Source organism: Myripristis murdjan, chromosome 20 (assembly GCF_902150065.1).
Source record: "Myripristis murdjan chromosome 20, fMyrMur1.1, whole genome shotgun sequence".
Lineage (NCBI taxonomy): Eukaryota > Metazoa > Chordata > Actinopteri > Holocentriformes > Holocentridae > Myripristis > Myripristis murdjan.
Genome location: NC_043999.1, coordinates 4,896,473 through 4,909,922, shown reverse-complemented (window position 1 = coordinate 4,909,922; position 13,450 = coordinate 4,896,473). Strand labels below are relative to the sequence as shown.

General features: G+C 40.2%; 1 protein-coding gene across 1 annotated transcript; it reads left to right on the top strand.

Annotated features, from left to right (window-relative positions):
- The first annotated feature begins 166 nt into the window (after positions 1 to 166).
- Positions 167 to 12,809, top strand: apoob (apolipoprotein O, b). Its single transcript, XM_030080021.1, has 9 exons — positions 167 to 240; positions 615 to 728; positions 1,946 to 2,068; positions 4,087 to 4,119; positions 5,456 to 5,510; positions 7,291 to 7,386; positions 7,826 to 7,917; positions 10,796 to 10,885; positions 11,785 to 12,809. Exons 1-9 carry the CDS (start codon positions 223 to 225, stop codon positions 11,827 to 11,829), a joined length of 666 nt encoding a protein of 221 aa, XP_029935881.1. The 5' UTR covers positions 167 to 222; the 3' UTR covers positions 11,830 to 12,809.
- The last annotated feature ends 641 nt before the right edge of the window (positions 12,810 to 13,450 follow it).

Sequence of the window (13,450 nt, the reverse complement as noted above, 5' to 3'; positions counted from 1 at the left end):
TGTCAGTAAAATGCAGTCCAGTCCAGCAGTGCCAAACATAGAAGTGAATGAACACCTCTATTACTGTGACAGCAAGAAAAGCTGAGCAGAAAAGTATTATATTGTATTGTAAAATACACTCATACACATAAAAAGGGCGTGAGGCACAATCCGCATGCGCTAACTTTAAAATTTGTCCTTCCACTGTTGCCGTAGAGAAACGCACTTCAAACCCGGACTGAAATGTCACTTCACAAACTGGTAATTACTTTTTTCTTTCCTTTTTGTCACTACTAGGATGTAAAGACAGCTGTCAGACAGTTTTACAAGTAAACCCTGACATCCATACGGGAGCCCGTAGGTAGCCGTGAGAATGATGTCATGTTTTCATTCACCGAGCCAGGTTCGCTAGCTGCTAGCTAACATTAGCAACCAGCTAGCTACTGTCAGTGGTGGTGAGCTGTTGAGAGCATTACGAGAGGGTGTAGGGCATTTAAGGTGGCGTTTTATACTTGACACTGTACACAGACACTTAATTAGTGGTTTTGGGGTAAACGTTGACAGCGCAGCATCGTTTCACGTCCTCAGCATCGTCCTCCTCAGCTTGAGTGGTCATTCCCCCTTTCTGCCGCCAGGTGTCGCTGTCCGTCGCAGCTCCGGGGCTCATGGCCGTGATGGGCGGCACGGTGCACGCCGCCACGGAGGGCAAGAAGAAGAACACAGTGCCAGCTCTCCTGAGCATTGACCAGGTGTGGCCACATGGTGTGTGTGTGTGTGTGTGTGTGTGTGTGTGTGTGTGTTGTTTCAGCAGAACATGAGTCATGGGTGGAAATGTGATGACTGAAAGACAAAAGAGCTAATAATCCAGCCTGACAGCTTCCTTGTGAAAACAGTGGATGCTTGTGTTTTGAGGTCATAGGAAACAGGCACAACTGTGATTTCTGTTCATTTTGGGAAAACTCCATCGCTTTCTCTGGAACTGTGGTGCTCAACATTTTCCAATAATATACCTCTTTGAAATGTTGTTGTTGTTTTTTTTTTTCTATCCAAGTGTTCCCTAAAATTTGGTAGAATAAGAGCCAATGTAAAGAGGGTCAGTCCAGCGTCATCGGTGTCTGAAACAACAACCTGATACTGAGATTTTCTTCTTTCTGTTTCTGCTTCTTTTTTCTACATTTCAACTGCTAATCCATTTTCTGGATTTTTTTTTTTGTCTTGTCTTCTCAGTGGGAAAACTGAATATAATATGTGCTTAATCAAACTTTTATTTTATTTATTTATTTATTTATTTATTTATTTGAGCTTAGTATAGCATAGGCTGGTTATTTTAGGAATTATGCATGACTGATATCTATCAAATTAAGGTAATTGAGATGACGGACCATCTAGGATTCCTTGTGTTCAAGTAAGGGGCAGACAAAAAAATAAGAATTACATTCTTCTCTCTGCTCCTTTCTAATCATGAAAAGCATCAATTTGAAATATGTGTTGTAAATTTTTTTTTTTTTTTTTTGCACTAATTTAATTGTGCATTTTCATGAAAGGAATAAATAATAATGAATGAATGAATGAAAAGATTAAAAAAAAAAAAAAATCTCACATACGCCCTGCAGCACACCAACAAACCACTGGTGCAGGTTATTCTCCAGATTCCTCGAGGTAATTCAGTTAATACCAAAATGATTGTTTGAAAATGCAAGGAGGACAGTTCACAGAGACTTAAGTAATCTGTTTTTATTTGGTGTAAAGACAAGGCGAAGACATGCCACAGGAAGAACACTGGTTTTTGTTTTGTTTTGTTTTGTTTTGGAAAAATTGACTTGAAGCCGGTTTCAGACGCCCCGCCCGTGTTATGTGTAGGACTGGTGTGTCGGCATTTATTACATAACATGGGGTGTCATCTGTCTGTGTGTTTGTGTGTGTTTTTGTGTGTGTGTGTGTGTGTGTGTGTGTGTGTGCGCTGCAGCTGCCGTCTCTGTACACCAGTCCGGACACAGAGCCTCAGCATGTGGAACCGGAGGCGGGGCCGGTGGAGAGGGGCGTGGCCTCCCTGAGGAAGTTGGCCGAGCCTTACACAAACAAATGTCAGGTACGCTCACCTGATGCGACCTCTCACCGCCTGTAAATCAAGACATAAATCAAAACACAGACATTTATTCGTAGCATTTTACATTATGGATTTGTGAATTTCAAGTAATTTCTGCAGCGACCAACTCATTTATTTATTCAATTTATAAAGGACAGTGTGCACTTACATAAGTTATTCACGCGAATAAAAAGATGAGTGCACCAGATTTAGCAGGGAAGCTCATTTCCATCTGCAGTCCTTACAAAAACGTTAAGACAATCAACACAATAAAACAAGCATTAAAACAAACATCAAAACAAACAGACCTGCACATATCAGATACCAATACATACAATATAAACACTACAAGTAGGCACGTGTGTGTTCTACATGCCACATGGCCCATGTCACAAACCACACAATGCCATACATACATAAATAAATGACAGACAAATGACAACAGTGCAAAACACTTGAGCTTCAGATGCTCTGATGACGGTACACGACCGCTCAAAAATTTGAAATCGCCGAAATTTCTGTGTTTTTGTGTCCACAGAAAGCTGTTTCTTTTGGCCGTTTTTAAACCTAAACTGAACTTAAGAAATGCCAGTGTACCAAATACAGTTGCAGCTGAAAGGAAGATTCGTTTTATCTTCCACAGTTTTTTTTTTTTTCATGTGTACTGAATAAAACAGGAGTGGTTTCTGTAGCACCAGATGAACTCGGTGGCATGATTACTTGAAGGCAGACTTCGTGGTTTCATGTGGGAGGTCACCCCACCTTGTTATGATGTGGCAAAGAATGCTAAATACCATCAATTATCAAAACAATGTAAATAATAAAGGCATCAGGAGTTCAGGACAGCTCTTTTAACCCCGTCAGAACCTAAAACATAAGAGCATTTCTCTCCAGAGGTTTATGTTTTTGTGTTCATTTGACATCAAAACTGCAGGTTCAAGACAGGAATTTAAAAGTGCTCCTTTAATTCTCTGGGTTATTCTAACCCTAAGCAACCAAAATGAAGTGCCCTCTCATTTGAAACTGCACAGTCTGCCTTTAAGGGAAGAGGTAGCAGCGTGTTGATAGTTTAGTGGCTGAAAATGTGGCTTTGCAATCGTGTAAAGACTGAATTTTTTAAAAAGTTACTTCAAACAGTAACAGTCATTTCGGTTGGTGGTTTTGGTCAACGCCCTCGGTGTTGCTGCAGCAGATAAAAGTGACCTGAGCAGCAAAACTGCATACCACAGTGTTTCCTCTGAGCCTCCAAAAACTAGGGCTGCACAATATGTCTTGACAGATACTGTGATTTTTAGTATATTTACAATGTTAGTGGGAGTGGCCATTTTTGTGCCATAATTTTCATGTTAAAAGGAAAAAAACTTGTAAACTGAAAAGGTGTTTTATAGTCCAGGGAGCCTCTGCAGCTCCACAGCATTTTGTTTATAAAGACAAATTGTCATGTTTAACCTTCATCAAGAAATTGCAGCCGCTGCGATTCAGATATTGCATTTGTCCGTATTTTAATTTCAATACGATTTTGATTAATTGTGCAGCCCTGCCAAAAAAAACCCACAGTAACATGTTTGCTGAGTGATTGGATGTGATTCACAGCCGGCCTGACAGCCTGGGGAAACGCATGACGGCGTGATGAGCATGCTGGTTCTTGTTTTTCATTGTCATGTCTGAGCTTGAGGTGGAACAGGACAGAGTACGTCACCACACCCAAATACAAACAATACAATGAGATATACATGTTTTCCAGCAAGTAAAGAACCATTTAAATGCTGAATTTAAGCGTCAGGTTCGGTGTGACAAACTTTGTAGCTGCATGGATAGAAACTTTAACACACAACGTTTAAGCCAAAAAACATGAAGCTAGTGCAAACCCAGTTTTCCTCCATGATTTAACGCCGTTTAACATTTTTCATTGTGTATACTAAAGCAAAGCCTGCAGTATTTTAATCCTGAATTCAGCCAGAGGTCTAAGATTCTCATATGATAGTAATGAATGTTGTGCATTTCCTTGTGTTTTCTTGCAGCAAACATGTCAGACTGCGTTGGAGAAAGCCGAGGTAAGTGACTGCAACGCCTGTGAAACTGATTTTTTTTTTTTCCACGTTCTGTCAGTTTATTCGTAAAAACAGCTGTTAAATTACTATTTCAGTGCATGTAAACCGTGGAGGATATCTCAGTGAAGTCTGACATTTTGTTCCCTGCGATGTGGAGATGGTTGGACGAGTCAGTCAGTGTTCACTAAGGTGGCAGTCAGTAATTATACAGCTCTGCGCACAGGAAATAAACATCATTTTGTTCGTCACAGCTTGGCAGGCAGCTGGTTACCGGCTGACCGTTCCAGCTTTTGAGTGGCTGCAGTTTTACTCTTTACGCCTGAAGCTCGCAGACTGATGTTCTAGTCTCAGTTTGACACATGAACACAAACGTGTCCAAAACCATCCGAGCCAAACCTCTTGAGCTTTGCAAGTTGCGTGGCGTTTCTCTGCAGCCTCAGACCGTTGCCTCTCCACTTCTCTTTTCATTTTGTACTGATACGAAGTGTCACAGGGATGAAAAATAATACAGAATCAGCATATCTAACATGAGGATCACTGCTCTGATCGTGGAGAGACAGATGCTTTGATACATGATCACGACTCATGACTGCAAAATCCTCACTTTTTGTTTTAACCATCTCCTCCTCTTCATCAAATATCTGCATGATTGAGATTAGCACTGCAACTTATCTACCTACCTGTCAAATGTCAAAACAATGAGAAATATCTGTCACAAGTTAGATTCTGAATCAGGTCTTAAAATTGCTTCTGTATTAAATTATAAGAAACAGAGAAAAGCAAAAAAAAGGGAAAAAAAAAACTAAGCATTTGTGAAGCTGAAAAAAAATTGAGAAATTGTTTGCTATTTCTGCTTGATTGATAATTAAAACGTCTTCGTCCGTCCATTTTCTATTCCCGCTTATTCCTAATCGGGGTTGCAAGGGGCTGGAGGCTATCCCAGCATGCACTGGGCAGAAGGCAGGAAATCCCCCTGGACAGCTCTCCAGTCCGACACGAGGCTAAAACAAACCCTCAAAATTAGTTATCAAAACTCAAATCAATTAATTTTCTGTTAATTGACGAATTGTTTCAGCACTAATTGAGATGCACTTTCACCTGCAGTCAACCGGCCAGTTTATTTTGTAAAGCCGGATAGATATTAATAATATGTTGATGTGCATTAACCATTCAGCTCCTCACTGTGCCACTTATCCTGATGGAGAAGTTCTGGGTGAAGAGTTAAGTTAACAGTAATTTAGTCCCTCTGGCCTCGTGGCTGAGATAGAGGCTGTTACCGGCTGAGTTTGACGTTTTCTTCTTTCTGTCTTTGCGCTCGATGATGATCTCCGGACTCCAGAAGGTTTACAGGACGGCAGAGCCCACCATCAGCGCCACCGTCACGACGGTCACAGGTGAGGAGACGCTTGAATCTGAGCAGAAAATAATGAATTAGTGTCGAGAGATGATTTGAGTGAGGACTGTTAAGACTCTAAACATGTGTTGTGAAAACCTGACACTCCAGCTCAGGTGATTTTCAATTTAGTTATAAATTTAAAAGGCAAAAGAATAAAAAAAAAGTGACAGTTGGCGGTGGAGAAAGGTTAATTAAATGTTTCATATTTTCAAAAATCCTCCAGCCTCTTAGAGAAACGAAACACTTTCTGAACCCAAAAGACAAACCAAAGACGCCTTTCAGCTGTCTGTGAAATTATATGGAAATTAAAACTCACTGGCCGTGACTCTTAATATTCAGACGGTTTCTATTTAAAAAATATTTACCTTGATAAACAACGTTGATGAGAAAATAATGCACTGTGATGAAGGGCAAGACGAGGCCAAGGTGAACTTTATTATCACAGAGAGGGAGGTTTGGAGGGTCAAGCTGCAGAAGCTTGACAAGATAAGATAAATGCTTTATATCCGGTGCGTTTCATGATCCCTGAGAAATGAACTCTGCATCAACATTAGAATCGACTGATGAAATATTCTGCACTTCACAAGTGTTGCATAAGGATTACTGTTGCACAAAGCGCTGCACAAAAACAGACTAGCTGCTGATCAATTTCCCAACAGGGACAATAAAGATAACTTTGAACTTTGAAGGAACAAAAGACTCGCCAAACCTGGTTGCTCTTATTTTCCTTTGCTGAACGCTTCCCTTGCCCCGATGGTTTTGTCGTAGCCTGACGTGTAGAGGGCGAGCCGGCTGAGGGCCTGAGGTCTTTAACATTTAACAAAACACAGACCAAAATAAACACCTGCCAAGCACCAGATGTGGGAAAATTTGGGGTTTGGAGGAGAAATTAATCAGGATCACCAGCCTGGTGGCCGGTGAATAATGTGGAATCAGAGCGTAGGTCCAGGTTTATATCTGAGACGAATGTGACCCTCACTGACCACCGTACCTCTCCTGACGTCAGCCAATCAAATCAAACCTGCTCACTGCTGTTTGGTGCTTTCTGATCCACACCGTGTCTGTGTGCCGTAAGAAACATCTGCGTTTTATGTCGTTAGAGACGTGGCGACACATTTCCGATGTTTTAGCCTCCAAAAAGAAAACATGAAGGCGAAGAGAAAAGTCTCAGAGGTCGGCGTTCTTGCGAGAGATGCAGGAGCCCCGAGATCCGGGCTAAAATATGAAGCTCAGCATGTAAATAATGCCTGATTCAGGTTTATGAGCTGCAGCAAAGATTTTTTTTCTGGCAGATTTGCTCAGTTTACCTGGCCTTGGCTGATGAGCCAAGACGTTAATTTTGGACTCAAGATGTTAAGGTGTCTTTTCTTTGTGTGTCGCACCTTTCAAACACAAAGCGATTTGAAGTGCAATTAAATGCGGGAACAAATAATGAAAATGAGATCAAATCAGATAAAAAAAAAATTTAATAAACAGAATAAGACAGAATAAAACAGAATAGCAAACAAAGAAAATAATATATAATATGATGGTGCAGGAATAAATAAATCTCTTCAGCCTTTTACTAGAAAGAAAATTTTATCATTCTCCATCATACTAAAAGCTGCTTCACCAACAGCAGTGGAGAAGTGATGTGAAATATTGAGGGAATGCAGAGAATAAGCAAAAATAAATAAAAACTCAAATTGTTGGAATTGTCCTTTAAGTCGTGGCTGATAATCTGACAGGTAATAATAATCTAATAATCTGACGTGTGTTTTCTCTCTCGCCGCCGTCAGACGTCTATCAGTTCATCAGCGACCCGCCGCCTGACCTCTACCCCAGCGTCGGGGTCATCGGCTTCTCCGGCTTCCTGGGACTTTATCTGGCCAAAGGTGACAGAACACGTGCGCGTCTGCATGCACACACACACACACACACACACACTGACACACATCCGCTATCAGGAGCTCAGCGGGTCGGAGGTGACAGACGGCAGCGCAGCGGCTCGATGGACTTTTCTCTGTTGTTGTTGTTGTTTGTTTTGTTTGAGAAACTGGACATCAGATATTTTAAAGGCACATTTCACTGTTTTAGTGTTGATGCTCAGTTTCACTTCAGTCTGCCTCGTCTTCCTCTAGTTCAGTTTGTTTCTGCCACAGAACTCACATTTCAGTCAGAGGCAGATAAACACAGCGAGGCCGCCAAGCAGTGTCTGCACAGTGTGTGTGTGTGTGTGTGTGTGTGTGTGTGTGTGTGTGTGTGTGTGTGTGTGTGATCACATCTTCACTCTCTCTCCCTCCCTCTCTCTCTCTTTCTTTCTCTCTCTCTCAGGCTCCAGGGTGAAGAGGCTGGTTTTTCCTGTAGGACTGATGGTGCTCAGTGCCTCCATGTTTTACCCTCAACAGGCTGCCTCCTTATTCAAGGTGACTGTGTGTTTGTGTGTGTGTGTGTGTGTGTGTGTGTGTGTGTGTGCGTGTGTGTTAGAGTGTGGGTGCCCACCCCAACAGGTCAGGCCGGGTTCGGAGAAATACTCAGAAATTATGTTCAGGTTCGGCCACGTCAGCGTTCATTTAGTAAAAAAATGATGAACCTGCTGTTTGTTCTGGGCAATTTCCTGTCCAGCGCTGGAGTTCACACGCATTTGAACAGAAATTTAGTGAGAGAGGACCCAAAAAATTGTAAGAAACTAGTAAAAGAGTACAAGAAAATGACCTGGAAATTAGCTTTAAAAAAGAGAGAGAGAGGGAAAATTATTTGAAAATTATTAAAAGGCTATGAAAAACTATATTCATAATTATTACAGTTTTATATTTAAAATTATGTTAAAGGCTTTGTACCTAATTTTCAGGGGCTTGTCTTTTTTTTTTTTTTTTTTTTTTTTTTTTTTTTGAGTTAATTATCATTTTCAGGACTTTTTTTGGTGGCTTAATTTCTGGTCATTTCCTTGTTTGCTTTTTTGGTGAATTTTCAAGTGATTTTCTTGTAATTTTTTTTTATTAATTTCTGCTAATTTCTGGGTGGTTTCTTGTAAAGCTGCTCATTGCCTTTCGCTCATGTTTCTGAAATGAATCAGATGGATGTTCTGTCGGGTCTCAGAGGTGAAAACTTTCTCACAGCAGCTGATTTTCAACAGGAAGCCGCGATCAGCCCAGAGCCCCAGTGACTCTCTGATCTATATATACACACACCGCTCCGAGGAAACTTCTCCAGACAGCAGACACCTATCACTTACTGTTGTATAAACGGCCTCTGTGCCCTGTGTGTGTGTGTGTGTGTGTGTGTGTGTGTGTGTGTGTGTGTGTGTGTGTGAGCTGCCAGTCATTTCCCTGTAGGAAAGGGTTGTGTTTTCCTGCGGGGAGAGCTGGCTGTGAAGCAGGCGGTCACCTCTGACACCATCAGTGTAGAGCGATAGATGCTGACATGAAACAGCGTTGTGTGTGTGTGTGTGTGTGTGTGTGTGTGTGTGTGTGTTTAAGTTGTGTTTTTCCATGTCAGTCTGAGTCCGGTTGGACAGGAACAGGACGGGCAGGAACGCAGAAACACACCGACTCTGAAACACCTCAGCCTCCACCTCAACAAAATAAAACCTTGATTTTTTTTTTTTTCCAAACTTGAAATGCTTCACAATTTTAATTCAGATTTTTCTTGTTTTTGTCTTTTGCTTCGGAGCTTGTCTGACAGAGCGCTCAGCAGCTCTTATGACGTTAAAACACACAAAGTAAAAATCTCAATTTTCAAAATCTCGTCGGCCCGGGAGCCAAATCTGACCCGCGACTGAGGCTTACCCGGCTTATCCCTAAGATGTTTTGGAGGGACAGGAGGAAAAAACAAACCAACATTTTTCAATCACAAAATCGTTTTATTTTTAAATTGAAGTACATCCAATGTAAAGGTTCACATGGAAGGCAGAAAGATGGAAAGAGCAGTTGTTTTATTTTCTTCTGGGAGGTAAAAGGTGAACCTGTCTGCTGTTTATTTGTTGCATATCTCTCTTCTGCTTCATGTCGTTCTACATTATCTGTTATTTTCATGAGCCAACATGCAGGTTCTCATTGATTAGTCGGCTACAAATTGATTTCTAATAATAAATCAGAAAGCAGCCAAAAAATCTCCACGTGTCGACTCGGATCATATTGATTTTAGCTAAAAAAAAAAAAAAAAAAAGAGGTCTCATTTAAACGAATGCGGCCCGCACCTGATATGTGCCTGACAGCGCTGATTTAAAACATAAATTCACATTAATTGATTTGTCGCCCAGAGATCACACAGACGGGAGGCGGCTCAGATACGTTGGAAGTGAATTTCCTAAATCAGCCTTTCATTCATTCCGTCTGCCGCCTGCCAGAAACTCTTGTGACAGTTTTAGCTCCGTTTGCTCTGGAAGAACGGCGCCCTCTTCCTGTTTTGTGCCGTAAAGCAACGCAGCAGATTTCCTGACGAATAGAAAAAACAGAGCAGAGGCTAAAAATGTGAAATAACTGAAGTAAACTGCTAAAGACTCTCCTGTGACTTCATCTGTGTTAAAGTTTCAGATGGTTGGAAACTCAAGCACAATAAACTCTGCTCAGTGATGTAGGTTAGTTAACCCTGTAAAGCCTGAACCATCAAATAATTGACCGAAAATTCAAATTCTTTGAAACTGGAGCCATTATTGGTCCAACTAAACAGCCAAAAAAAAAAAAAAAAAAAAAAATTCAAATATCAATTCCCAACTATGAGTTTCTGTGAGTCAATTTGTGTCGTATTTGGCACATCAGGCAATTGTGCTTGATTTTTTTTTTTTTTTTAAACAAACAAAAACATCATAAAACACAAAAATTCTTCAACACATTGGTAATTCCAAACATATAAAAGAACACGTTTCCTTCCAAACACAGAAAATAACACTTTTTCCATTATTTAGTATTATCGTATTATTATTTTGACCAATTTGGTGAAAATGACCTCAATATACCTGCTGTGTTAAATTTGATAGAGCCATTTTCAACACAGTTTTACAAACAAAAACGTTATGAAATGTTCAGTAATTTCACATGGCATCAACTTAGTCATTTTTCCCATCGATGTTTCAGTAAAAAGTTGTACAAATGCTGTACAGTTGATGTACAAGGCTGAAAACAATCCTGTCTTAAATATGACACGTGTGGCTCTATAGGGTTAATAGTTGTATAATTTGATGATATTAAAAGGTGATATGTGGTTCATGTCATTTAGGAAGCCGTTTTGGGTTTAAATGGTTTAGATGTGGAGGAAACAACAAACTCAGAGCGTGTTTTTTCCTGTTTCTTCCTCTCCGTCCAGGTGAGCCGGGACTCGGCGTACGGCTGGGCTCAGCAGGGCCGCGCCGCCGTCGAGACGCTGTGGAAAGAGCCGCCGTTCGGCAAAAAGAAGGTTCGTCCTCAACTTCGAGTGATTCTGCTTCTCCTCAAGGCCGAACTTGTTGTCTTTGCTCGCGGCGACAAGGAAGCTGAGAATGTTGGACATGTTGAGAATCCTGTTTTAGCCCTAAATGCCTTGTGGACGTGGTGAAGGGGAGATGTTTTGTTACAACCAGTGCCTTTAGTGAGCTGTCACGTCTTGGTGGAGGATGAAGATTGAACTCAAAAATAAAACTATAAAATAATAATAAATAATAATAAAATAATAAATAAAACTAAAATAACTACAGTGGTGGAAAAAAGTTTTCGGACACCCTTAAAATTTTACACAATCTCAAATATTATCATGAAATATTTGTGGAAGAATCTTTTTTGTGTTTCAAAAGGTGTGGCTGCATTAGACAGATACAAACAAATACAAATGATATTTTTTATTTATTGTTTACAAGAAAAACTAACAAAACTAAATTCTTGACAGTTTAATCTTTATCTTCCTGCGTTAGGTTCCTTGTTTTAGCCATTTTTGTGTCTGAAGAACTTTCAAATGTGCTGGCTTTATATAGACACCAAGCTTGGCAACAAAAATTGTGTCTTTTAATAAAAAGAACCACCTTCATCACTGGTACCAAAATGACCCAATTTCTTCTGTATTTTTATGGAGCCAATCAATTTTAAGTTTTTAATGGCTTTTTTAGGATTTGTTTAGTATTTTGGCTGTGACTGGACTAAAAGAAATTGCACTTGAAGACCTAAGAGTGATTTTTTAATGCAATATTTCACAAATGCATGCGGTGTCTGAAAACTTTTTTCCACCACTGTAAATCATCATAATTAACCAGCTTCACCAGTGCAGTATTAGTGTTTGTGTCGCTCACTGACCCTGTGTTTTGTGTTTTCTCTTTTTTCTTGAAGGCCGAGAAGAAAGAACGGGCAGAGAGCAACAGTGCAGACAGCTGAAACACACACACACACACACACACGCCATCTCTATCTGATCTGATCATGACTTAACGCTTAGCAGGAATACAGACACCCACACTGTGCTGCTCTTGTATCTGAACTGTCTGCACATCTCTCTCTCACACACACACACACACACACACACACACACCACTGTGCCATAGATAAAGTTTTCCAACCTTGGTATTAAAAGATGAATTTTACAGTCACTCCTGGAAGAAAATCCCGTCCCTTTAGACGACCTCAGCGCCTCCAGAGAAGGACCAAGCCGTTTGATTTTCAGCGTTAACGAGTAAAGATGGCGGCACAGCGCAGGAAACACATCATCCGTAATCACCTGTAGGTTCAACACACATCTCTTCACTCACACCGACCTCCTTATTTATTCGTTAGAGCTGCACCAGGCAACGTAGCTCTTGTGTTTTCTGAGCTTCAAAAACCCAGAATTGCTGCCCTGCGAGGAAACACGGCAGCGGCTTTTTATTTTTGTGCTTTCCAAATGTCGCGACTGAAGTTTAGAAATTCATTTGGCAAAAGTTAGAGGCGTAGGTGCAGCTCATCACTGTGTATTATGATCCGTTTCTGTACCGAGAATAGTTTTGCCAGGAGGTAATGAAGACCAAGATGGCTGTTTTTTTTTTTTCCTTAGGCTTGCCTGGTGCAACTTTGTTTTTTGATTCTTGATAATGTAAGAAGAACATTTGGTGCCATGATGTGTTTTGTTGCTTTGACCCGTTCAGACATTCCCTTTGACTTCCCCAGAGGTTCTCTTAATATCGATTCAGGTTGCAGCCAAATGAATGCTATAACTATGCTGCCATAACGGGCAAAAGTTGTGTGTTAACGAGCTCGACTGACTTGAGTGTGAATTGTGATAATTATGATGTTTGTCCATGTCCAATAATGCACTGTACATATACCTATATATATCTATATATATATGATGTTTTGTCCCAATAAAATGTAATCTAACCTCATTATGATGTCTCTGTTCTGCCTGCTCTTTATTAGCAACATGTCAGTCACGTTTGAGGGAATATTTTTTATTTATACTTTCTTTAGTCAGGAGCTCTGAGGTATAATATCTGTTTTGCAAGAATCTGTCTGTTACTGTTTTATATTTTTGTCAGTTTGTCAAATGACCGTTTGTTTTAATCACAGTGAGAATGAAGTGCCTTGTAAGAGGGGAAACCCTCTATTAACATCCACATTTCTTATAATAAATAAAGTAAAACAGCCTTAAAAACACAAATAAATCAGCAAGGCTTGATTGATCCCTGAGGGGAAACTGGATCAGCTGCGGTTGCTCAAACTCTCAAGAGAAGGATGTATTATAAGCATAAGTGAAATTCTAAAAAAAAAAAAAAAAATAGTAAAAGAAATACACAACATAAAAATATGTGCATTTAAAAAACTAAAAAAAAAAAAAGTGCTTTATGTATAAATACGTGCATTGATCCTACTTTGTGCATTAGCCCTAATTTGTAAACATGTGCATTATGTGGAAATGTGTGCATTAATCCTACAATAATATTACAACAATGAATAGAGAAATGAGAACTTGATGATATGTAAAAGGTATAGCTATACACACACTATACAAGTGGAGTTAGTGCAC